The 25,776-nt window shown below is 40.8% G+C and overlaps 1 protein-coding gene across 1 annotated transcript in view; it reads right to left on the bottom strand.

Moving 5' to 3' along the window:
* Positions 1-25,776, bottom strand: part of mapkap1 (MAPK associated protein 1) — a 72,793-nt gene that overhangs the window by 6,265 nt on the left and 40,752 nt on the right. The window contains exon 8 of the mRNA XM_053617700.1: positions 1,383-1,490. Coding sequence (XP_053473675.1) covers positions 1,383-1,490 — 108 coding nt within the window. The remainder of the gene's footprint in view (positions 1-1,382; positions 1,491-25,776) is intronic.

Raw genomic sequence — 25,776 nt, 5'->3', positions numbered from 1 at the left:
CTCAGAACAGGCCTTGCTATGGTCGACCAAAGAAGAGTGCACGTGCTCAGCGTCATATCCAGAGGTTGTGTGGGGGAAATAGACGTATGAGTGCTGCCAGCATTGCTGCAAAAGTTGAAGGGTTGGGGGGGGGTCAGCCTGTCAGTGCTCAGACCATACGCCGCACACGGCATCAAATTGGTCTGCATGGCTGTCATCCCAGAAAGAAGCCTCTTCTAAAGATGATGCACAAGAAAGCCCACAAACAGTTTGCTGAAGACAAGACAAGGATTACTGGAACCATGTCATGTGGTCTGATGAGACCAAGATAAACTTATTTGGTTCAGATGGTGTCAAGCGTGTGTGGCGGCAACCAGGTGAGGAGTACAAAGACAAGTGTGTCTTGCCTACAGTCAAGCACGGTGGTGGGAGTGCCATGGTCTGGGGCTGCATGAGTGCTGCCGGCACTGGGGAGCTACAGTTCATTGAGGGAACCATGAATGCCAACATGTACAGTGACATACTGAAGCAGAGCATGATCCCAGCATGTATTCCAGCATGATAACGACCCCAAACACACCTCCAAGATGACCACTGCCTTGCTAAAGAAGCTGAGGGTGAAGGTGATGGACTGGCCAAGCATGTCTCCAGACCTAAACCCTATTGAGCATCTGTCCTCAAACAAAAGGTGGAGGAGCACAAGGTCTCTAACATCCACCAGCTCTGTGATGTCATCATGGAGAAGTCTCCATGATGACATCACAGAGCTGGTGGATGTTAGAGACCTTGTGCTCCTCCACCTTTTGTTTGAGGACAGATTATATTCCAGCACTGTCTTAACCCTCTTGGGCATGGAGTTCACCAGAGCTTCACAGGTTGCCACTGGAGTCCTCTTCCACTTGGAAGAGGACTCCAGTGGCAACCTGTGAAGCTCTGGTGAACTCCATGCCCAAGAGGGTTAAAGCAGTGCTGGAATATAATGGTAGCCACACAAAATATTGACACTTTGGGCCCAATTTGGACATTTTCACTTAGGGGTGTACTCACTTTTGTTGCCAGTGGTTTAGACATTAATGGCTGTGTTTTGAGTTATTTTGAGGGGACAGCAAATTTACACTGTTATACAAGCTGTACACTCACTACTTTATATTGTAGCAAAGTGTCATTTCTTCAGTGTTGTCACATTAAAAGATATAATCACATATTTACAAAAAAGTGAGGGGTGTACTTTCTCTTTTGTGAGATACTGTATATAAATTAGGAAATTAAACCCGTCAAAGCTGACAGCCCTCACAGCTCCCAAGAGTGTGTGGTACATAGGTATTAAAATAAGCTTGTGAGTGACAGCTGGTCTCAAATGTGCTTTTTGTTCTTCCTAGGGGTATTGTACGATCCAAACTCACTGTTCTCTCGGACTAAACAGAACTCCAGTGTGCTCTGACTCTCCAGTGTACTGTCCAGCTCCACTGCCATATTTGGCTCCATCTGCTTTTCCAAACGATACATAGGGCCTACAAGAACACAATAACAACATTTACTACTAGGACTGTTGATTGTCTCTGCAGTAAATAAATTAAGGGTGCACATTGTAATGATCAACAATTCGTAACTGGCAGCTGTAAGACTCAATGTTTGATGTATTAATGTTATTTTGAAATTAGAGTGTTTAAGTTCTTTTCGCAGTAGCCAAAAAATGGCATTTTCGTCTGTTTGGGGTACTTGTGTTCAGCATTGATTTGTTTTATGATATCACACACACTACAGTAGTGGTTAATGGCTCATATCAAAGTGGACACGTAAAACTTTAAGAATTAGCAGTTATGTCAAGTATTTCTTCTTTTACCTAGCCTACTTGGGGCAATATATTCAGAAATATATTTTTTCTAAATTATAAAAAAAATTGTTGTTTACTTTTAACACAAATGTTACATCTTCACAGCAAATGTTGATATCAACCCCATTCCTGGTCTCAAAGATGCTCCAAGTACTTGTCCATGAACACCCAAAATATGAGGACGTTATCTCTAAACACTAATATTGTGTGTAAGGTTATCCAAACACAGGTTAAAAAATAAATAAATAATAAAAAAAATCTCCAAAATGGCACAAAACCTCTCCAGATGGCACCAAACGTTTCCAAATGGCACAAAACATCTCCAAATGACATAAAACCTCTCTAAATGGCACATAGCTTATAAAAATGGCACAAAGCCTTTATAAATGGCAGACTTCTAGAAATAGCAAACATTTTTTTTTAATGCACAATATAACCTCTCCAAATGACACAATATGAAAACAAATGGCAGTAGCATGAAGTCTGTTACACAATGTGTAATTTCAACACACAAAAAAAAGTCTGAAACATACTCATAAAATATAATGTTTATTAAAAATAGCACCAGAGCCCCATTAGCCAGCACTGTCACATAATATTCTAGTCACATATAGGCATGCAGAAGGTGCTGTTTCCACCTTCTATGACATGGACGTGGGGTTGGATATTAGGAGGCAAAAAAAACTATTTAAAAAAGTAGAAAAATGTAAAATGGAGAACATGAATAGAAGTACAATCCATATGAACAAGTAAAAAAAAAAAGTGCTTTGAACGCTTGAGCTCACAGAGCTTGGCTTCCTTGAGATCATGCCACTCAGTGAAACAAAGACGGTCCGGTATAATGCAGAGAGGGACATCACAAGACCGGCACTTATAAATTGTTTTGCTGTACTTCTTCCTTTGAAGGCAGAGTACACAGTGTCTCCTCCCAGCTGAGGCTTTGTCTTTCTTAGCAGAGGCAAAGGCAGCCACAATGGTTACTGGGTAGCATGGCCTGCTCTCTGCCACCTTGAAACACTTTGCCAACAGTTGCAGCTTCCACTGGCTCAGGGGCTCCATCCGAACTTGTGGCTTCAGCACTCCCAAAATCCACAAGCTGCTGGCACAGGACCTCTCTGAATTTCTTCTGCGTGAGAGGTTTCTGCTGTCTATCTTGCATTTGCTCTTTATGAATAATATAACTATTTACCACAGCTATATCAATAAAATGCAAAAACAGTTTCCTGTACCACTTAATTGTCTTTTTTGACACAGTAAAGTATTTAATGAGAGCATCAGAGAGGTCAACTACCCCCATGTACTTATTGTATGCCTTCACTGCTTCAGGAACGGGGATGGCTTGTGAAGACCAAGTGCCATCTGGTTTCTTGACCCGACGCTGAACTGTGTCTCCACTATATACCTTGTGGACTGTTGAACAGACCGTGACCTTGCGTGCGTCCGTCCACTTGACATACAGGAGTGGGCCTTTTCTGTTCCATCTAATGTCCGCCCTGGTGTCTTTCTTAGGAAGAACATTGATTTTTGTCTTAGGAAAACCAATTCTGTTTTCCCGGATGGTACCACAAGCCCCATACCATTTCCTGTGAAGATCCTGAAACAGAGTGGTACTAGTGTACAAACTGTCTACATATATATGGTACCCTGTGCCAAGTGAGGAGGATGTCAACAGGTCCATAGCAGCATCGTAGCTCAGGCCCTTTCCAGAATGGGACTGACCTCTTCCCTGGTAGATGCTGAAATTCGAGGCGTAGCCATTCCTCGAATTGGCCAGGACAAACAATTTGAAACCCCACTTTGTGGGTTTTTCCTTCATGTATTGTTTCAGGCCAATACGAGACTTTGTGGCTACCATCCTTTCATCAATGGCCAGGTTCTGGTGAGGCTGGTAATATGCCCTGCATGCCACTAAGAGCTGCTCCATTAGGGACTTCACGCGAAAAAGATGATCGTGGCCAGTGGAGCCTTTCAGCCGGTCATTATGCTCGTCATCTTTGACATTGCTCATATGCAGGTTCCAGAATATTGCTTCAAATCTGCAGCCTCACATGACCGAGGTGGGGAATGGGAAATTGTGGAGCCTATCCGTTCTCCATAAATCTCCAACTCTTGTTGGCCTGACTAGACCATAAATAACTAGGCCCAGGAATTTGTGCATTTCCAGGCTAGTTATTGGACGCCATGGTGTCTTCATGCCGTTCTGCTGCTTGTACTCTGCATTCAGGTTTGTGTTGTTGCAGAGACTCTTGATTGCAGCTTTATCAAAAAATAACTGGAACAGCTCAAGAGGGGTATGTGGCTGATGCCCGTCAAGCTGTACCACAGGAGTGCGGGAAGGAGAAAAGGGATGTTGTACGGGAGGCACATCATTTTCGTCATTATTGTGCCACCTGTCCTGTTCCGGTTGTGTTGCAAGTGCATAAGCACTAGCTCTCTTAATGGTAGAAATGGATGACATACGAGTGCTGCCTCTTCTCTGTCTTCTAACAGGTCTGGCTGGGGGAGGGGTAGTTGTTGCTATGGAAAGCTCCAGGTGAGTGCTGGGGGAGAAGGCCTCAGAAGAAGTGTGTGGAGGATCAGGAGCATTTTCTTCTTCCCTGCAATAATAAATAGTTATGAAAAATACCCAACACAATTATTACATAATATTCAATACAAAAGACAACATTTATTGTATAATTTTTGCACAGGTTGCTTATTACTATATGAAGTGCAAGACAAAACATTTTTATGCTACATGCCAAAAACCACCGCGCAGTCATGCACCATGCAAAAAAAAAAACAACCTGCAGTCATGCGCCATGCAAGAAAAAAACCCCTGCAGTCATGCGCCATGCAAAAACAACCTGTAGTCATGCGCCATGCAAAAAAAACACCTGCAGTCATGCGCCATGCAAAAAAACCCCGCAGTCATGCGCCATGCGAAAAAACCTGCAGTCATGCGCCATGCAAAAGAAAAACCCCCGCAGTCATGCTACATGCAAAAAAAAACAAAAAAAAAAACAAAAAAAACACAGTCATGCTACATGCAAAAAAAACCCCGCAGTCAGGCTACATGCAAAAAAAACCCGCAATCATGCTACATGCAAAAAAAACCCCGCAGTCCTGCGCCATGCAAAAAAAACCCCGCAGTCATGCGCCATGCAAAAAAAAACCCCGCAGTCATGCGCCATGCGAAAAAACCTGCAGTCATGCGCCATGTAAAAGAAAAACCCCCGCAGTCATGCTACATGCAAAAAAAACCCCGCAGTCAGGCTACATGCAAAAAAAACCCCCGCAATCATGCTACATACAAAAAAAACCCGCGCAGTCATGCTACATGCAAAAAAAAAAAACAAAAAAAACCCCGCAGTCATGCTACACGCAAACATGAATTTTGACAATACAAGAAAAAAACAGATAGCAAAATCGCTTACATGTCAAGAAGCGGGTCCAATCCTTGGTGGAATGCTTGCTCCTCATCTGTATCCACGCTATCTTCCTCCGTAAAACCCTCGAATTCCTCGCTAGAGGCACTCCTAAATAATTCCTCCAAAACCTCTGGCAAAGCCAGGCTTTTTCGGGAATGCGCCATTGTTATAAACCGCATGCTGAGCGAAAAGCAAGGGAAAACACTGAGAAAACTATCTGAAACCGCAAATGTAACAAAGACCAAAACATGCCAAAACTCACTATCAACTTTTGGGGGAAGTCAACTAGGTGTTAATATCCATCAAGGATGGTTGCATAACAAACCCGTCTGGCCTTACAAGCTGATTCGCCTGTATGCGCTGACTGCCAGCATATAGACAGCTCTAGACCAATAAGTGGCGCGTAAACTGGCGAGTGCCGACATTTACGCATTGCTATAACTCTGTCTCTGAATGGTCAATCTTAGCAATTGAGGTGTCGTTTGAAAGCTAGAAGTGTCTACAATTGGTCCATGTGGGTGTCAATCAAGTGACACTGCCCAATTAAAATTTAGGAGGTGGGTTGTTCAGCATAGCCAAAGCAGATTAGTTTTTTTTAGAAGGTGTCTCAGTTCAGTTTATAGCTAATTACTAACTACCAGAGGGGTGGGATAACAGAACACTTAACGCATTTTGAAGAAGACATTTTTGACTAAATGTGGAACTTTGCATTTGTTTTCTTCAATAAAGTTGTTGGACTATATACCTATAGCAATGTGCATGATTTATAAAACCGCAAGCGAACTGGATTTTCGTCTATGTAGGAAATGTAAGGTACTAAGCGTTTATACAAGTCCGATCTTGAGTTTAAATGTTATAATTTTATTGTGGCAGTTGAATACGGTGTTTTACTATCAAAAAAGCTTTAGTCATGCTCTCCAATTTATCTCTGTCCCAGTGTTTTTGGAGAGGTGTGAATTGCTTGCCCAGCAGGGGGCTCAAATTCCGCCCCTTTCCCATCCCCCTGCTCACCAGCAGTTAAGCACACAGTCATGAAACTGCACACACAGAAAGCCAACAGTGTCCTGACTAATCTTATACCAGAACTGCTGCGATAAAAGAATTAATTTGTTTATACTAATTGAAAATGTCCAATAAATCGTTTGATAAAACACCAAGTGTCGGGGTTTATGGGGTTAATAGACAGGGTATTGTTTATCTACTAACATACTTCCACAGATATCAACAGTCAGGAATTTTCTAGTGACAAATACAGACAAATATATAGCAATGTAGCACAATGTAGCACAATTCCTGACTGGTTTGCTATAGTGTATTGGAATTTGTTGCTTGTAAATATTTTCAACTTCGTGTTTAGAATTTTGCTGTTATTAATTTAATGGTTAACTTCAGTCAAGTAAATGTACAGCTGTTATAATGCATGCATCATAAGGAGTTGAAAACTGAAGGGTCTTGAACAGGATAATGTCGTTTGATGTGGGTTATTAAACTTTCTTCACTGTCCGTGTTATGAGTACCAAGCTGTGGACATGGTACAATACAGTGGAACAGTGTGAAACTAAATCTCAGATGAGTGATATTTTTGCTGCAAGGTTAGGTTACAACATTTAAAGGCACAGGCTTACTGAAACTGAGTATCGGAAAATGACCAGACAAGTTTTTTCCCCCCCAGCGTGAAATATTTTTCCTTATTTTCCATGATTATGATTCAATCATTTAAGATCAGTTCAATGTGATTGTCTTTTTGATTTGTCTTTTGTTTTTCTCTCATGTTTTTCTCTTATGTTTTCCTTAACTAGCCTTGGGTATGTTGCTTGCATGTACATATGAGTATAAAAGCCAACCATATCCAACTTCTGTTTAGACTAAGATTAAGACTACGAAACGCTGTAGTGCCCAGGGTGTCTTTGCGCGTAGGATAAACCTCTTTGGCTGTACCCTGGCTTTTGGTCTCCTGATTCTCCAAACATCTTACTTTTGGTGAAGCTGAAGCATTTTGATCATCCAGAAAAGATGATCGGCAGGATAGGATGTACTCCGTCTGCTCATCAGCTATCTCACCTGATCCAGTGATCCTGTCCATGGTGGTCTCGAGACAAGCATATGTCAGCACGGGTGAGTGAGTAGGTCATCCTATCCAAAGAACTAGTTGGATGTTTGATGAATCAGTTTAGTGAAGCTAGCTAAAATAGTGAGTTTGACTTAAAAGACGTTTAGTCGAAGTTTCTCGATCAAATGAGTTGTGTTGTTCATTTTGGTAATGGCAATGGGTGTTCAGGATCTTAAGGGTGTTGGAGAGTTTTCCTCACCAACTGTTTTCTTGCCTTATGCTGATAACACTAGTTTTGAGAAAGAGCTACGGCAAATGCCAGATAAAGTGTGTGTAAAGAAAAAGATTAAACTATGTAAAGATCTTGATATTTCAGAACAGACAGTGTGGAGTAGAGAGCAGTGTTTTTCAGCTTTGGAGATCTGTGCCAATCATAAAGACTCATAAAGGCAGTGGTGCAAGTGTTTTGACAACAGTATGTTTTCCTAATGCAAGATTAGAATGAGAAAATACACTGTTGTCTTTCACTAAACTGATCAAAGCAAAGAGGCTGTATCCATCTCTTAAGCGTTCTAAAAGTAAGTCAAAACGGTAGTCTTCGAGCCCTCTGATGACGAGTCAGGTGACTCTGTCTTAGATCCAGCAGCCAGTGGCATAGCACCGATGTCGATTAAAGAATCAAAGCCAAAAGTGCAGGAGGAGGATAAAGTGAGGATAAAATATCAGCCAATGAGACCTGAACAAGCAGATAAAATGACAAGGGATTTTCAACATCCTAGAGAAATGGGCATGGGTCCATTAAAATCCAAGTAATATCAGGTTGTACAACCTGCATCCTTTTGGATGTTATTGTTAAATGCTCTCAAATATTTCTGTCTACCGAAGTGGAGAAGTTTTTATGATGACTGTGAAGGAAAACAGTCACTCGCGTTGATCAGAGGGGTACAGAAATTTATGGAGGGTATCCTTGAGCGCATTTGTGGTTTTGTGGACAGTACTGAGTGTTGCTGTAAAATTGTTGAGTGTCAACAAAATAAAACCAAGTCTATAATGGAACACACTCAGCCTTATGCTCAGACATGCATGCTGTATGGGTATGAGTTCCATTTCCGATGTTCTTGGAAGCCATGCTCCCATTAGTTAGTGGGCTGATGGTTTGAAATCTAACTTACACACGGTGCTACCTATTTTGAAACCCACCTGGCATACCTTAGTGATCTTGATAATACTCTTTCAGCTTATGAAAGAGATTAAAATGTAAAAGTTCATGTGTCTGCTATGATGCAAACCTCTGTTAACATTTATGCTGTTCAGCAAGATGTGTGCTGGTACTGTCATAAGCAGAGACACTGCGAGTGAGCATGTCGTAAAAAGAAAGCTGGTCTGAGGAAGAGTGAGAAATGCTCTCCCAATTCCGGAGTCTCTCAGCCTGACTCACTGGGCAGAGCTCTCTTGCCAGCGATGGTGGGGCAGATAATTCAGCTGTTACAATGTGCCTCCCATTCAGGTTTGTTTCCTCCCCCTCCTCCTTATGCTCCTTATGCTTAGAGATGTCTGCTGTGAGAGCATTTTTGCAGCAAATTACACATGAATTACAAACTGACTGTATGTGAAAATCATTGTGAATGATCATGAATGCAGCTCTTTGATTGACACTACAGAAGTATCAGTCATTCCTATTGAGATGGCTAGAGATTTTGGTCTTCGTTTAACGAACGAACGTTATTAACTCTGGTGTGACTGGAGAAAATGCTCACACTTACATGACTGAACCTGTTCGTTTATGTTTTAGTCCTAAGTCACCTGACATGTCTCTTATGGCAGCACAGATTAGAACCTCTCTTATTTTGGGCATTGATGTTATTTCACAATTACAGATGCAATTGGATTTTGAACCAGCTAAACCTAAACACTCTGTTCTTGTAGTTCAGGTGTTAGATCCCTTGATTGCTAATCATCTGCGAATGACTGCGACATAGAACCAGTACGTCTTACTGGTACACCTCCTCTCATGAGGAAACAGTACCCAATTTAAAGGGAAGCTATTGATGGAATTCAGCCTATAATTGCTGATTTGGTAAACCGAGGCATTCTTATCAAAGCATGCAAAGTTCCTCCTCTTCTCCTCTCTGGCCTGTGAGGAAAGGTGGGCCTAAGATGGAGACAGCAGGAAGTGCACCAGAATCCCTCTGGCGATTGACAGTTGATTATTGTGTCGCTAACACCTGTAATGATCGTATTCCTACCACGTGTAGCTGACCCAAGCACTGTTTTTGATAGCATTCCAAATTCATACACAGTATTTTCAGTCATTGTTATGGCTAATGGTTTTTGGTCCGTGCCTTTATATCCAGATAGCCAGCCATGGTTAGTTTTCTTCTTTCTTTCTTTTTTCAAAAATATTTTTATTATTTATTTATTTATTTATTTTTTGAACATTTTGTTGTTTTTACTTCAAAGTTCACAAATAAAAGCATGATATCACGGATATCTCACAGATGCTCACGATTGGCTAGTGTCGCTCTGATTGACAAGGGAGTATTCCATCCCCACCACTCAGAGAGCATGGCCAATTTTGCTCCCTTGGCTCCCAGCCACAGATGGCTGTGGCAATGTCGGGATTTGAACTCACTACGCTTCTCTGTTGCGCCACTCAGGAACCTAATACAATGTTATTCTGATGGAGCACATCTATCCTACTGTGAAACATTTTTATCGTGATGGTAGTGCTCGCTTCCAGGATGACTCAAGGGTTCACTGAATTATATAATAAATACTAGAGTCCAGTTTAGCATTCCTGTTTGCAAAATTTAGCTTTCCTTCTTAAAACCAACCACTGAAATTGGTTTAGCCAACATGCTAATCATATATTTTGACATCATAGATGTCAAAATAGCCATTTCGGCCTCTTCTGTGACACCGAGTTCTGAATCATCTCATAATTGCTGCATTTCCAACACGATTTGACCGTACTATATTATGCAACGGATTAAAAAGACAAAACCTACACAACGTTTTATGTAAAACCCAAAAGTGAAACTCAAAGCATTAAAAGCTGTTTGAAACACAACCCAAATTTTCTAAGCTGCTTGAAAACACCACATGATGAATGTGCTGCAGCTGGAGGCTGATTTTATGAGGGTCAGGAACATCGTTGTAGGGTGTGTGGGATTATTTACCACAAATATGCAAGTCCAATTCATAAACCTGACAACTGAAATGCACTTTCCAAGGTCATACCCTCTATAGCAGCACAGATACCACACACTTTAGGCTCACCATCACTCAAAAATATTTTTATTGAGAAAGAAAACATACTTCCTGTCTCAAAAACAACAATACCATTCTCATTTTTTGTTATACTTACATATACACGCATGCATGCATAGTGTAGAAAAGAAAAACAAAAATTAAAGAGTATAATCAACTAAACACCACCCCCTGTAACTGTGTCTGTAACTCCATAAAATATTAAATAAATGGTTGCCATTTATTAAAAATAAAATAAAATAAATAATAATAAAAAAAACTTGTCAGTACAACCCCTCACCGTATACTTTATTTTCTCGAGTTTTAAAAATAAAACCACCACGACTTTTAGCCACTGGGAGATGGATGGATATTTAGCAGACTTCCAGTGCAACAGTAGGGAACATCTTGCTATTAGGGATGTGAAAGCGATCGTATCTTTTTGTACAGAGCTTAATGGAACTGAGGCATCAGGAATCCCAAATATAACAATGGGCAAGGTTTTAAATCTACTCTGAGAATAGTGCACATGGTAGTAAAGAAACCAGTCCAAAAACCATAGAGATCAGGGCAAAAGAAAAACAAATGACCAAGATGACAGGGAGAGCCATGGCATTTATCACACTTGTCCTCTACTTCTGGATATATTACAGAAAGTCTCGACTTAGACAAATGGACCCTATGTAAAACTTGAATTGGATGAGCCCAAGACGAGCACAAGAAGTGGTAGACTGTATCCTACCTATAGCACGTTCCCAACACTCTTCACTTATTTGTACTCCTAACTCCATTTCCCATGCATTCTTAATTTTGGTACTCGACTGACTACCCAACGCAAGAATAAAATCATAAATCATTCCTCTCTGATGTGGATTGAAAACAAGCTTTCCCAAGGCTGTTCAGGAGGCACAGAGGGGAAATTAGGAAAACATCTAGAAACAAAATTTCAAATTTGAAAATAATGAAACAGATGTGTCATAGGGAGGTCATAAGTAGATGACCGATTGGCAAAGCTATCAAAGAAACCACTGACATACAGTCCAAACACGATGGAGCAAATAAGTGGTTGTTGCTTAAAGGACCCAAAGAGGATGCGCCTACAAATTTAAAGCGCCATCTAAATTGATACCAAATCTTAAGTGTGTTAAGGACAACTAGATTATCAGTATATAGAGAGAGTTTTGTAGGTAGAGAGGAATAAAGTAAAGCAGGTATAGAGGATTCCTACAAGATGATCGTTCCAATTTACACCAAGTAGATCCAGGAGATTCAACCCAGTAGCAAAGTTTATGGATGTGTGCAGACCAGTAATAGAATTTAAAATTGGGTAATGCAAGTCCTCCACCAAGTCTACATCTCTGCAATAAAGTTTTACGAACCGTTGGTGGCTTCCCACCACAAATAAAATAAGTTATTTTATCCAATGAATCGAAGAATTGTTTTGGCAGAAAAGAGGAACTAGCTGAAATAAGAAAAGAAACTTCTGTAATATATTCATTTTGACAACACTGATCCTGCCAATTAGAGAAAGGGGGAGGTTACCCCAACTTTGAATGTTGGATTTATCCTTTGAAATAAGGGGAGTGAATTTAGCTGATACAAGATTAGATGAAGAACGTGTCACATTGATACCGAGGTATTTCAACCCTGACTGACTAAATCGAAAAGGTAGATCTGACTGTTGGAGATAAAATGCTGGTGACAGGAGAACAGTCATTTCTCCAAATTTAACTTATAACCCGAGACAAAACTGAAGGTTTCCAGAACACCTAAGACAACAGGCATAGTGGCAATAGGATCGGTTACATGCAATAACAAATCATCAGCATATAGCGACAATTTGTATTCGACAACGTATCGGACTATTCCTTTAAACAAGTGGGAAGATCTTAATACGATAGATAGAAGCTCGATAGAGGCTCGATAGCGATGGCAAAAAGCAGAGGGGATAAAGGACAGCCTTGGCAACACCTTCGTCCGAGGGCAAAATAATCAGAATAAATATCATTCGTATGAACCCTGGCTTTAGGGGATGAGTAAAGGAGGTAAATCCAAAAAAAAAAAAAAAAAAATTATCTCCGAATTTCCACAAAACTGCAGACAAATACTCCCACTCAACCCTGTCAAATGTTTTTTCAGCATCTAAAGAAATTACAATCTCAGGAAGTTCAGCCGAATGCTTTGAATAAATTATATTAAAGAGTGTACGGGTATTGAAAAACAACTGACGTCCCTTTATAAAACTGTTTTGCTCTTCAGATATAATATAAGGGAGCACATTCTCTAAACAAGATGCAATTACTTTTGCCAACACCTTCACATCTGTATTAAAGCAGAGACCGCGGTCTACAAGAACCACAGGAGGTTGGATCCTTACCCTCCTTAAGAAGGAGAGCTATAGTGGCTTGTGACAGAGCAAAGACCCACATTCCAAGGATTCATTGAACACAGATAAAAGCAATGGTGATAATTTTCCAATAAACGTTTTTAAAAAAATCAATGGGAAATCTGTTCGGGCCAGGGGCTTGGATCAACGAGACTGTTCTGACACACAAAATCTGAAAATGACTGGATAGTAGTCTTCATCTGAACTATGTCATCAGTACAACCGGAGAGAGCATGCTCCATTTCCCCAACAGTACCTTTCAGTGTTGATATGGTAGCATCAGTAGCAACTTTATCACTAAACAGCTGTCTTCACAGCTTGCAGGTCAAGCTTGATAGTAGACAGCGCATCACCGAGAGTCTCCTGGAGTTCCTTTTTTCCCCCCACAGGGCTTCCACAACAGCCCCACATTGTATCATCAGGCGTTAAGGTGCTATCTGTCAGAGCTAGAGTGTCTAGTTAAAGATTCAGAGGTCCTTCAATATAGGACCACTGATATTCTTTTAGCCTCACCTGATATGGAAGTGCATAACAGAGTTGTTAGTATTGCTTAAACATCTCAGTGCACATGGTCATGAAGTTAATATATCCAAATCTCAACTAGCTGCCACTTCAGTTACATTTTTAGGACAATAAATACCAGCTGGACAGAGATCCAGCTTTACGGCTCATGTGGCAGCCATACGTACTCTAACCACACAGTCAACAGTCAAAGGGCTTTGCTCATTCCTGAGCATGTGTAACTACTGTCGCCCATGGATTGAAGATTATGCCCAAATAGCTCAGCCAGTATATGACGTGTTAAAAGGATCTCCCAAGGAGACAAACTATTCAGTTTTCTGAATCGGCCAAAACTGCATTTACAAAACTTAAAGCTGTTCTTTCATCTGCTACTGCTTTAGGTTTTGTGCAACCAGAGCTGTCTTTCACCCTGTATGTGCATGAGGGGTTCATGACGGCATGCCTAATACATGTTCACGGTGGCTGATTACGTCCAGTCCACTACTATTCAGCTAAGTTGGACATCAATGCTAGTGGCTTTGGTCCATGCTTACGTGCTGTTCAAGCAACATATTTAGCTGTTACTGCTGGTGCTCCAAGTGTTGACACATCATCTGACTGTACGTTGTCCTCATGCTGTTCTTTCTTAGTTGTCCTCAGCTTGTGTGATCACAGTGAATGCCCAGAGATGGGTCAATTCGCTTGATGTTCTCACAGCACCTAACATTACCCTACATAGAGCTATGAGCTCCAATCCCTCATTGTTAATGATGACTGCAACGTTTGATATACAAGATGAACGGATATTGGGTGATCATGTTCATGACTGTGTGATGATCTCACACTCACGGCCTTCGAGCATGAATGCAGGTGTGCTTCATGGGCTGTTTCATCACACAGAGTGATAGTTCAGGGTCGCCTTCCTGATCACCCTTCAGCCCAGGTTGCCGAACTTGTGGACTTGACTAATACCTGTGTCCTAGCTACTGGTTGTACTGCTACAATCTACACAGATTCACGATGTGCCTTTGTGTTGTGCAAGATTTTGGCAGTATCTGGTGGCGACGTGCCTTTTTAACAGCTGCAGGCACATGCATCAAATATGCCTGGCTTATGTCTGATCTTTTGTCGGCATGTGAATGTCCAACATGCTTGGGTGTGCTCAAGGTCAAGGCGCATTTTTCCCCACGACACTATTGAAGCTCGAGTTAATTCTATGGCTGATGCTGCAGCCAAACTGGTGCGCAGCCTTCCCTCCATCTCAATTTTAGCTACCACAACCTCAAACCTTACAAACTCGGATGAGGTTAAGCCAGTCACACAGCAGACACTGACCTCCCTAATGGACATGTATGCTAATGCAACCTGCATTAGAAATGTGGTCATGGATGGACAAGGGTGTGTTACGACCCGGTCAAGGTCGGGCCGCAACATACAATAAAATAATTTACAAAAAAAGAAAAGGGTTGGCGAGACCAAGATTGCGTTTATTTTGTTTATTCTCCAAACGGAGCACCTTTTACATACACAGTGGTTTCAATCTTCAGAAGCCGGCCAGGCCACAATAAAACAAAAATACCCTCTACCTTTACCAAGAAAACACTAAACTACAAGAAAAGAAAACAAAAATACACCGTCTTCCCTCACTCCCTAGCTAACCCAAAACCAAGAGAAAAGAAGAAGCAACCCAAATGGCGCCGACTTCCTACAAACCACTCTTAACCGTGCACTATTTACAGAGGTGACTATTAGTATGTTACTTACCAAAATAATATATACATATACACACAAGAGTATCACACGAATCGTACCGGGGCAGGGCATAAACAAAGTCAGAACAGGCATAGGGTCATACACAGGCGAAAAGCACTTCTCTCTATACACAACGCAATGGCAATGATCTGCCCTGGGATGGAGGCTGACGAGGCTTAAGTACCCTTCCGGAAATGTGCAGGCAACCAATCCTGTCGCACAAGGCCGGAGCAGGTGTGGACAAGAGGTGATCATCCACTAGCAAGCCGGAACGTGACGCATGCAGTAGGCGGGGCCTAGAGAAGGGGGAGGAGACAAAAGAAACCCATCCCGCCACCAACATAGGCACACAAATGGCACATAAAGCAAACAGAAATACATTGGATAACGTAACAGGTGCAAGCCTAGATTCTGCTGGTGTATGGACAAAGGGGGAAGATACGAAGCATTGCTGCCATACTTAGCTCAACAAATCCACAATCTGACACGTGGGTGTCCAGAGTATGGTTCACCGATTTTCATCTACATGGTGGAACCCATTGTGCGACAGTTTGTTCTGTGCTGGGCTAACAACAATGCAACTGGGGTTCCAACACCTGCAGCTCTCACCCCAGCATCTACAGGGCCGTTCAAACACTTGCAGGCCGACTACATCACCCTTCCCCCATGTCAAGGTCAATGGGATGTGTTGGTGATCATGTTGGGTTGAAGCATATCCCACCAAAACAGGGACAGCCATGCATACCGCAAACTTTTTTTTTTAAACTAGTGTAGCAGGGTAAATTTGAAATTTAGGATTATTTGAAGTTCAAAAAAATATATTGTTAAATTCTGATCAGAATTGTTATTTGTAAATGTATCTGTTTGGAGAGTAGAATTTTCTTGTGCATTCCATCACTTCCTCTCCAGTTTGCGAAGAGAGATGGTAGGTCAAAACGTGCTCTGCTCCATCAGAGAGAAATTATTAATTTTTTATTTTAATAATTCTAGGAGGCAAGTGTCCATCCTTCAAAATAAGTGATTGATGAATGCTTACAAATGTATTGTGTATAATTTTTTGTTCTGTATTTTAAGTTATCTATGCTTTATCTCTCACTAGACTTGATAACATGTAGGCTAGACTTGCTAGTACTGTGCAACATATGGTTGCAATTGTGTGACAAAGATGTTTAATCTTTACAACTTACAGTCTCATAGCGGAGAAACCATTTTTGATTGAGTGCTTGTTCCCCCCAAAATCTCAAAACATGTTTAGTTAAACAGATTTTTTTGTTTTGTTTTATTTGTTATCTCGTTTATAAAATAATTTGAGTTTCCTTCCTTTGTGAGAAAGGAAGGATAAACTGTTCTCATAATATAGGTAATATTAAATGTTTTCATGTCCAGTCTGAGTTCGTCTGTGAGACGGATGGATGAGTCTCGAAGTGGAGAAACCATATTTGACTGAGTGTTTGTTGCCCCCTTATCAAGCTCACAGAAACCCTGCCAACTCAGTAAAAGAGGGTGAACTCAACCTGTAATTGACAGCTGCTATTTAAAATAGAGGGACCAAAAGAAGGGGTTACAATGGTGCCATGATCCCTTCTTCTGTGTCATCATTAGGATCCCGTTCGTCTATCGCGTGGTCTTTGGATCCTGTCCACTCAATAAGTCATTGTTGGACTCCGTTAGGACTTTTGTGCTATCTGGTTGTTGGATCTTGGTTGCAGAATCATGAAGGTGACTCAGGAGTGATGATTGGGTGAACACACTGGCAATGAAATTACGGCCAAGCTTTTGTCTTCTGGGCAGTTTGAAAGGTATTCTGTACACTCTGCGGGTAATGTTAAGCAAAATGTTGCTGATTTTGGAAATGCAGCCCTTGACCTTTCCCAGGTGAATTCCATACTTTAAAAAGATGTGAAGGACCGTCCAGAGGTTTTGGGGGGTGGGGGGGGGGGTATAAGAAGTGTGACCTTAATGAGTAAATTGAGACTATGAAGCTGTATCTTAAAAAGAGGAATTTCAAATGCCCCAGACCATGCGGAGGAAATTCTGAGCAGACTTAGGGGTAGGGCTAAAAATGTAGTGAAGAGAGCTCTATGTAGTGACCCAACTTTGGACACCATTCGCCAGTTCCACCCATCCATCCATCTTCTATACTGCTTTATCCTTTTCAGGGTCACAGGGAAACCTGGAGCCTATCCCAGGGAGCATCGGGCACAAGGCGGGGTACACCCTGGACAGGGTGCCAATCCATCGCAGGGCATCATTCACCAGTTGACTTTGATATACGCATTTTAAAACAGCAGTTCTCGACTGTTGTGCTTAGCTGTATTTATGTTCCACCAAGTGCTAATGTCAAGGCAACGGCTGAGCAGATAGCGCATAATACACAGACTATGCTCAGCAAATACCCGGATGCTCCAGTACTACTTCTTGGAGACTTCAACAGCTGTTGGCTTGGTTACGCATTGCCAGCCTTCAATCAATATGTAGATGTACCAACAAGATTTAATAAAACTATTTTTATGCTACATTTATTTATGTTACATTTATCATGATTTATGTTACAGTAATATCCCGGAAGCCTATAAACTAGAGCTCTCCCACCGCTAGGATTAGTGGATCATAATGTTATCCATTTACTTCCTGTTTACAAACAAAGGCTGAAACAACACAGGCCAGTAATACACAGTGTCCCTCGATGGTCGGAGGATCCTATTGCATGCCTTCAGGGCTGCTTTGTGTGTACAGACTGGGAAGTGTTTGAGGGAGAGCTTGATGAGCAGACTTCAGTTAGTACTGATTACATTAAATTCTGTATGGATTCCTTGATACCGGTAAAGACTACCAGAACATACCCAAATTCAAAACCTTGGATCAACTCATCTCTAAAATCTCTTTTCCACAAGAGAAAACTTGCCTTTAAGCAAAAGGACTTTGCCGGTCTCAAAATCATACACCAGGACATCAAAACCTAAATATTTACGGCTAAAAAGAAGTATAAAAACAAATTGGAGCAGGACTTTGCAAATATGAACACCAAACAGGCTTTTCAGCGAGTCAGGTCTCTTCCTGGACAAGCCGTTAAACAGACAGTCTCTGTACCAGACCTTTGCTGCTAATCTTAATAATTTCTATGCCTGTTTTGATACCTCTGATTTTTCAGCAGAGTATGATAGCCTTTTGGATTCTTTGCCTTCTCAAGAGCTGGATTATGAGTCCCTTCTAACTAAGCAGGATGTCTATTTCCAGCTTATTAAGTGCAAACTGAATAAGGCTCCCGGGCCAGATGGAATTCCAGGTTGGGTCTTGAAAAACTGCGCTCTGGAATTAACCCCCATTCTTCATTCTCTTTTTCTTCGATCACTTTGTACTTCAACAATACCAGTCACATGGAAAACATCAGTTGTTATTCCTGTTCCCAAAAAACCTCATCCAACAGAGTTAAATCACTACAGGCCGGTATCATTAACTTCAATCATAATGAAATGCTTTGAGACAATGGTTCAAAACATTATACTTCCATACGTTTCACCCTTTTTGGATTGCCTCCAATTTGCATATAAACATAAGAGTGGTACAGAAGATGCAGTGGCTTGTCTCTTGCACTGTCTACTTCAACACCTGGATATTCCGGGAAACTATGCCAGACTTCTTTTCATTGACTTTAGCTGCGCCTTTAACTCAATTCAGCATCATCAGGTAATCAGGAAACTACAGTGTCTGCAAGTCCCATCACCACTAGTACACTGGATTTATAATTTCCTTTCTAATAGACCACAAGTGGTAAAGGTGGACAATGCATTATCACCCATTATTGTTCTCAACACTGGTGCCCCTCAGGGGTGTGTACTTAGTCCACTTCTTTATATTCTCTATACAAATAACTGTCAGAGTCCAGTCACCACCACTCATTACTTTAAATATGCAGACGACACTGCCATTCTTGCATTGCTTAATAAGGACAATGATTCTTTTTGTGGATTATCAACGTTCCATAGCACATTTTAGTACACGGTATGATGATAACTTTCTCCACCTTAATATCGAAAAGACTAAGGAACTGGTTTTTAGCTCTTCCAAAACACTGACCCATCCTTCCAGTATTACCATTAATGGAGAGATGGTTGAAAATGTGGAGCATTTCAGATATTTTGGCATTACATTGGATAAACATCTTAACTTCAATCAGCACAATCTAGGTATTTACAAGTGCTGTCAGAGACTCAGTTATTCATAAACTTAAATATCTGTCTGTTCGGCCTAGTCTGTTTCTTTGTATTGAAGTATTATTGAACCGGTTCTTATGTATGGTGCCATTTGTTTTTCCCATATGCTAACAGTAACCATTAAGAACAAACTCTTGAAAATAACTAATTTAGCGAGAAAAATTATCGGTATTCCCACCCCCAATTTATCGGACTGTGTCAATTCACATACGCTCCGGAAGGCACATAAAATTTTAAATGATCCAACCCACCCACATTATCAATATTTCAACCCCCTTCCTTCTGGCCACAGGTATAGACTACCCATGTGCAGAAAGGCCAGCTATGGTAGGAGTTTTGTTCCTATGGCTATATGAGCGTTAAACACATAGGTACTCAGCCATTGTGATGCCAGATACATTTGTTGTATGATGATCCTGATGTTTTTCTTTTTGTCCCCTTCTCCCCTCTATGCTTGTGATTGTTTATATTTATGATGTCATGTTTTTGTTTTTCTACGCACCCATGATGGAAACAAATTTCCTCTTTGAGGACCAATAAATTAATTACTTATCTATCTATCTATCTATCTATCTATCTGTCTGTCTGTCTATTTATTTCAGTGAGATGTTATATTCTAGCTTCCCATTGGTTGATTTTGCCAAAGCATGATGAGTGCCCTGTACTCTATTGGGTTAGACTTGACAAAGCTGCAGATATTGCTAATAAGTGCCATCAGCAGAGGCAGGATAGGCATATGCATGATATTAGTAGGGAGGGTGTGATGATGTTTATTTGCAATTGCCCTAATTCCAACCTTGTTTTTGTGTTTGAGCGAGCAAAGTGTAGTGGGCAGCTTTAATCAAGTTCCCTCCTAGCGTCAAACAGAACAAAACTGTTACCTGCGATTATGACTAGTGTAATGTTAACAAGCGAAATGGCAATTCTAATGTAGAACTGGCATCTTTGAAACAGGTTGGTGGAGACTCCTCAGCTTACTGACTCAACTCTGACTGCTCTCTCCAGTCTTGACCATATGGCTGATATGCTATCCAAGGTGTTGGATGTTCTAAAGGCTAGAGAATAATGGCAGCACCATCCATGCCACAACCCAGGAAATAATGGTACAGAAGAGAAGGATCAGGCCTGTTGTATCTGTAAAGATAAGTTGCACACTATGGTTGCGCATTATAGAGCTGAGCGACTGTGTTTTGTCTGTGTTGTTGGTTTTTTCTCTGTTTTTTTCCTATTGATATCAACCTCTCTGTACTTCATTCTGTATTAACCTAAATTGATGGACAATACCCAAAGCTCAATCAGCTTCCTAAATTGGAATGTGAAAGGTCTGAATGGTCCCATTAAAAGATGCAAGATTTTGACACATTTAAAACTACAAAAACCTGACGTTGCATTTCTTCAGGAAACTCATCTACGTCTCAGGGATCAACGCAGACTCCAAGCTCACTGGACAACACATATGTTCCACTCCAATTTTGATTACAGGTCCAGGGGAGTTTCTATCCTGATAAGTAAGACTGTGCCCTTTTCTTCTGATAAAGTTATTTCTGATGTAAATGGTAGGTATGTAATTGTGGAAGGGAAAATTTCACAAACGGCAGTAGTTTTGGTGAATGTATATGCCCCAAATTTTGATAATGCTCCTTTTGCTCAGAATTTGTCGTCAAAAATTCCTGCTTTGAACACACATCTCTTGATATTTGGGGGAGATTTAAACTGTGTTATTGACCCAGTTTTGGACAAATTTAGCGCTGTGGCAAAGGTATTCTCTGAGTTTATGGTTCAGAATGGTTACATTGATCCGTGGAGGTATTTTAACCCCACAGTGAGAAAATATTCTCTTTTTTCCTCACATACATAAGTCTTTTTCTCACACTGACTACTTTTTTATTAATAACTCTTTAATTTTTCTGGTTGTAAACGCTGAATATCTACCAATTGTTATTTCAGACCACGTCCCTTTAAGTCTTGACATTCTTCTACCTTCACATCGCGCCTTTTGTCCACCATGCAGGCTTAATTCTCTACTTTTATCGATTCAGCATTTTGCAAGTATATTTCTACTTTAATAGATGATTTTCTTCTTACTAATCAAACTGATTCAATCTCTTATTCTTTACTTTGGGAGACTGTAAAGGCCTTCTTTATGGACAGATAATCTCTTATTCTGCTCACGCCAATAAGAAACGTAAGGATAAGAAAAAAGATATCTGATAATATTCAAGCTATAGATGACCAACATGCTCTCAACCCGACCCTTGAGCTGCATAAACAAAGGCTTAATTTGCAGGCGGAGTTTGATTTGTTATCGACAGATGAGGAGGAGTGGCTTTTCTTACATACACGTGGCAATTATTATGAATATGGGATAAGGTCGGTCAGTTGCTGGCTCACCAACTCCGAGCGGCTTCGCACTCTATTACTCAGATTATGCAATCCAGTGGTGCATTAACCTCGGATCCTGTAGAAATTCGACTTTTAAAAGTTTTTACTCCTCTTTATATACAGCTGGAGCTCCTGACAATTCAGGTATCATGAACATTTTCTTAGAAATATTGATTTTTCCCCCAAAGTTGACCCTCTATTGGCATCTGAACTTGACAGCCCCATCACCTTAGATGAGATCATTAACTCAATCAATTCATTGCAATCTAAGAAATCAACTGGCCAGGAAGGGTTTCCTTCCAAATTTTATAATAAATTTCACGTTACATTGGTCCCATTACTTCTGGCTGTATTGAAGGAATCCTTAGAACTAGGTACGCTGCCACAAACATTGAGACAAGCATCTATAACTCTATTGCTTAAAGATGGGAAGGAGCCAACATTATGTAATTCGTACAGACCTATTCGTACAAACTTTTGGCCTCTCGTTTAGAGGGGATTTTCCCTAGCATTATTTCAGAGGAGCAAACCAGATTTTATAAAGGACGGCATTCCTTTTCTAACAGTCGTATACTTCTTAGTATTTTATATTCAAAACAACACAGCAACTCCTCTGAAGTGGTCATTTCCTTGGACGCCATTTCTTTATATATACATACACACACATGATTATATATATATATATATATATATATATATATATATATATATATATATATATATATATATATATATATATATGTGTGTGTGTGTGTGTGGAAACTTAATGACTCAAATAACTCAATGAATTAAGAATTAAGCCAAAATGATTTTACTTGTGAAATTAAATTACTGTGTACTATCAAACATCCTTTGATGCAAATAATGGAGCTTAAAAACTTAATCATAAAAACACTTAATACTGACAAGCCACTATCTGTCTTCAAACCAAGACTTGAGTACAAACACCATCAAGCCCGACTTCCACAAAAGCAGAGACGACTTCTCCAAGCAGGAGTAGGAAAACAAGGGTGTGCGACCAAGAACAAAAATACTTGAATTTGTGAATGTAAATTTAAACAATGAAATCAGTCTTTTGTGTATAACACAGCATGTGGGCATATTTTGTTTTTTTCTGACATTCCGGTCACTCCACTTCTCAGGTCGTCGTACATCGCCCAGACACATGGAGACCTCCTGCAGTAGGCCACATAATGTCCAAGAGCATCCTGGGTTAAGCCTCCTCTGAAAGCAATGACTGCCCTTAAAGTAAATCTCTCTCCTTGGAGCATCAGATTGGAGGGAAATTCACACAAAGAAAATTCTGTAGGAGGTGCTTCCCAGGTCAGTGTCAATCCACAGAAATTCTCCCAGACTGTAACTGTGAGAAACTTTCCCTGCACAGAGCACTTTTCCTGAGGTAGAGTCTGTCTTGAATGCAGAGGGACACTGTGATGGACTTTGGATTGGCCTGAGGCAGGGGGACTCTGGAAGGTTAAGGCCTTCTTCCACCATGGTCTGAAGATAAGCCATGCCAGAAGCCTGCAGTACAGCAACAGAAGTACAAACAAATGGAATTTCCCTTGTGACTTCTCTGCTGAGACTGCAATACTGTGAGGAGCACTGCTGTGTGAAGGAAACACATGCACGTTGTGTCATTGTCTTTTCAATGATAGTGGAGATGTGGCAATGTGCATTGATTTGGAGAGCACCAGACTTCAACTGGACAGCTTTAAATATTCCACCCAGCAGCAATGCCCTCCGTATGTAGACCTGTGCATTCAGACCCTTTGTGGTGATTGTTTTCACTAGCTGGATGAGGTTGTTGGAGTCCTCACCGCAAACGATATTTCCAAAAGTTACACTATCACAGAAAGCACAACATAAGCATTGACAAAAAGCATCAAATGCATATGTGTTCAGCACAGATTTTTGATTTCCTGAGTTTAACAGGCTGTTGATCATTTCCATTTTTCAATAGTTCCACTTTCCCTCTTTTCCCACTCATGGATGGATCTGCATGGAGTCATTCAGGACATGGAGAGAAGTATGACTTCCTCTTCCTCTTTTTGGGTGGAACCGCTAGGCCTCTCCAGTTTTCAACAGCATCTTCATCTGTTGGATGGATGTTTGTGACAGTGTCAGACTTCCCAGGACAGGAAGCATCCATTTCTGCTTTTCCATCTACACTGCAAGTTGTGGTGGGTAGTGGATTGGCTCCTGTGATGATCACTGTTGCAACAGCTGCATCTTCTTCACCTTTTTGTTTTGCAGAAAAAAATTCACATATCGCCCTCAATGAAGGACAGATGTCAAGAAACGAATCGATCCACCCGAATATGCAAGTTTTCATGCTTGAAGAGCCCACGTTTGATGTTCTTGAACTCTGCTTCAACATTGGCTGAACTTGCGGTGATGTTGGTGCTTCGGAAGTGAGGTATCATTACCCCTGTCCAGAGTGGTAAGTAACTTGCAAGCCAGATTATTGGAATAATCTCAGGGAGGAAGTGCATATTATCATGATCACCATTAGCCATGGCAAGTGACCTGCTCTCCTCACATGTGTCTGTCACCCACTGCCGTAGGTCTGTCTGTGTTTGGTCAAATGGATCCATTTCTTCCAGGTCCTCACCCTTTACATCTGGAATGATTACACACTCTTCTGCAATTCGGGCTTTCAGGCATTTCTTGCATCTTTCTGATATAAGGGGGGCTCCAGAGCAATCAATGCACTCTGCTTCACTGAGAGCCACAACAGTAATACTGCGTAGTAGCTCTCTTGCATTGTCCATGGATTGTGACTTGAGAAGCTGTGCCATTGACCTCACAAAGAAATCTTTAATGCGATGTGTTTTTTTCTTCAAGCAGTCCCACTGGCAGATTATCTTTATGCAGTGTGCAACATCAACCCGAACAAAACAAGGTAGCACTTTTGCTGACACTTTATCGAGTAAGACACCACAACACTTATTGATGTAGGTCTTCAGATCAGGATGAGGAGTAAAAGCCTTGACCAGAGCTCCAAGCAAAGCCAGAGAAAAGTCACTCACAACCTCTTTTGGAATTGGTGCACCTGCACGTATCCATTCCGTCAGCCAATTTGTTATTGCATTAACATCGTGTCTCTCTGACAGCATTTGCACCATTGGGACACTTGAACTCTCATCCTCTGCCAGAACACCCTGATATAAGAAGATATGGTCAGACATGCAATTTGGTCTCTGTAGTTTCCTCGGCACTGAGCCAGTTGCATCAAAACTCACAGTGGGGTTAGTAGACTTCTTTGATAATGACTTGTACATAAACATTTGTGCTTGACTCCAGTAGTGACAGAAAAACTTGTCCAGTCCAATGTCTTTAATGCTCAAAATCATCACTAGTGTCATCACTACTGCCACTTGTTTCATGATCACTTTCATAAATAAACCCTAAAGCAGTCCTGATGTGTCTGTTCAATTTAACAAATGTATATAGAGCCTCTGCAGTGATCTTGTTTTCTAGCTGCTCACTAATCTCTGTCCAGATGCTCTGATTAAGAGTAGCTATGTTGCCATTTTGGACTATGGCCTCTTTTGATGAACAGAGGCCTGTGAAAATTTAATCCCTGTCGACTGCTGGATTCTTGGGCATCCAGCATAAGCAAAACATAATTACCACTGAAATAATCCTGATGCAAAAAAATGTCATATACAGTATAAACTTGTTTTCATGTATTACTGTATTTGCCAGAATACAAGGAAAATATCATATAGTAATAATATATAAGGATATTATATCTTATATTAGGACCAATATGGTAATGTTGACCCCTTAGATGCACAACGTATTAAAAAAAAAAACTAACATGGGTACCACGTACAGCTGTAATTAGCTACATTAGCCATATTAGTATTAGCCATGAGTTTTCTGTTCAATAAACATTGAAAATCTTAGCGCTCTTGAATGTTGTACTATTATGATTGAAGTTAACTAATAATATTGTAACTGATAGTGTTAAAAAATTGTACTTACATTAGCCAGAATTTTGATTTAGTAACTGT

This window comes from Ictalurus furcatus, chromosome 28 (assembly GCF_023375685.1).
Source record: "Ictalurus furcatus strain D&B chromosome 28, Billie_1.0, whole genome shotgun sequence".
Lineage (NCBI taxonomy): Eukaryota > Metazoa > Chordata > Actinopteri > Siluriformes > Ictaluridae > Ictalurus > Ictalurus furcatus.
This window is presented reverse-complemented; position numbering and strand designations above follow the sequence as displayed.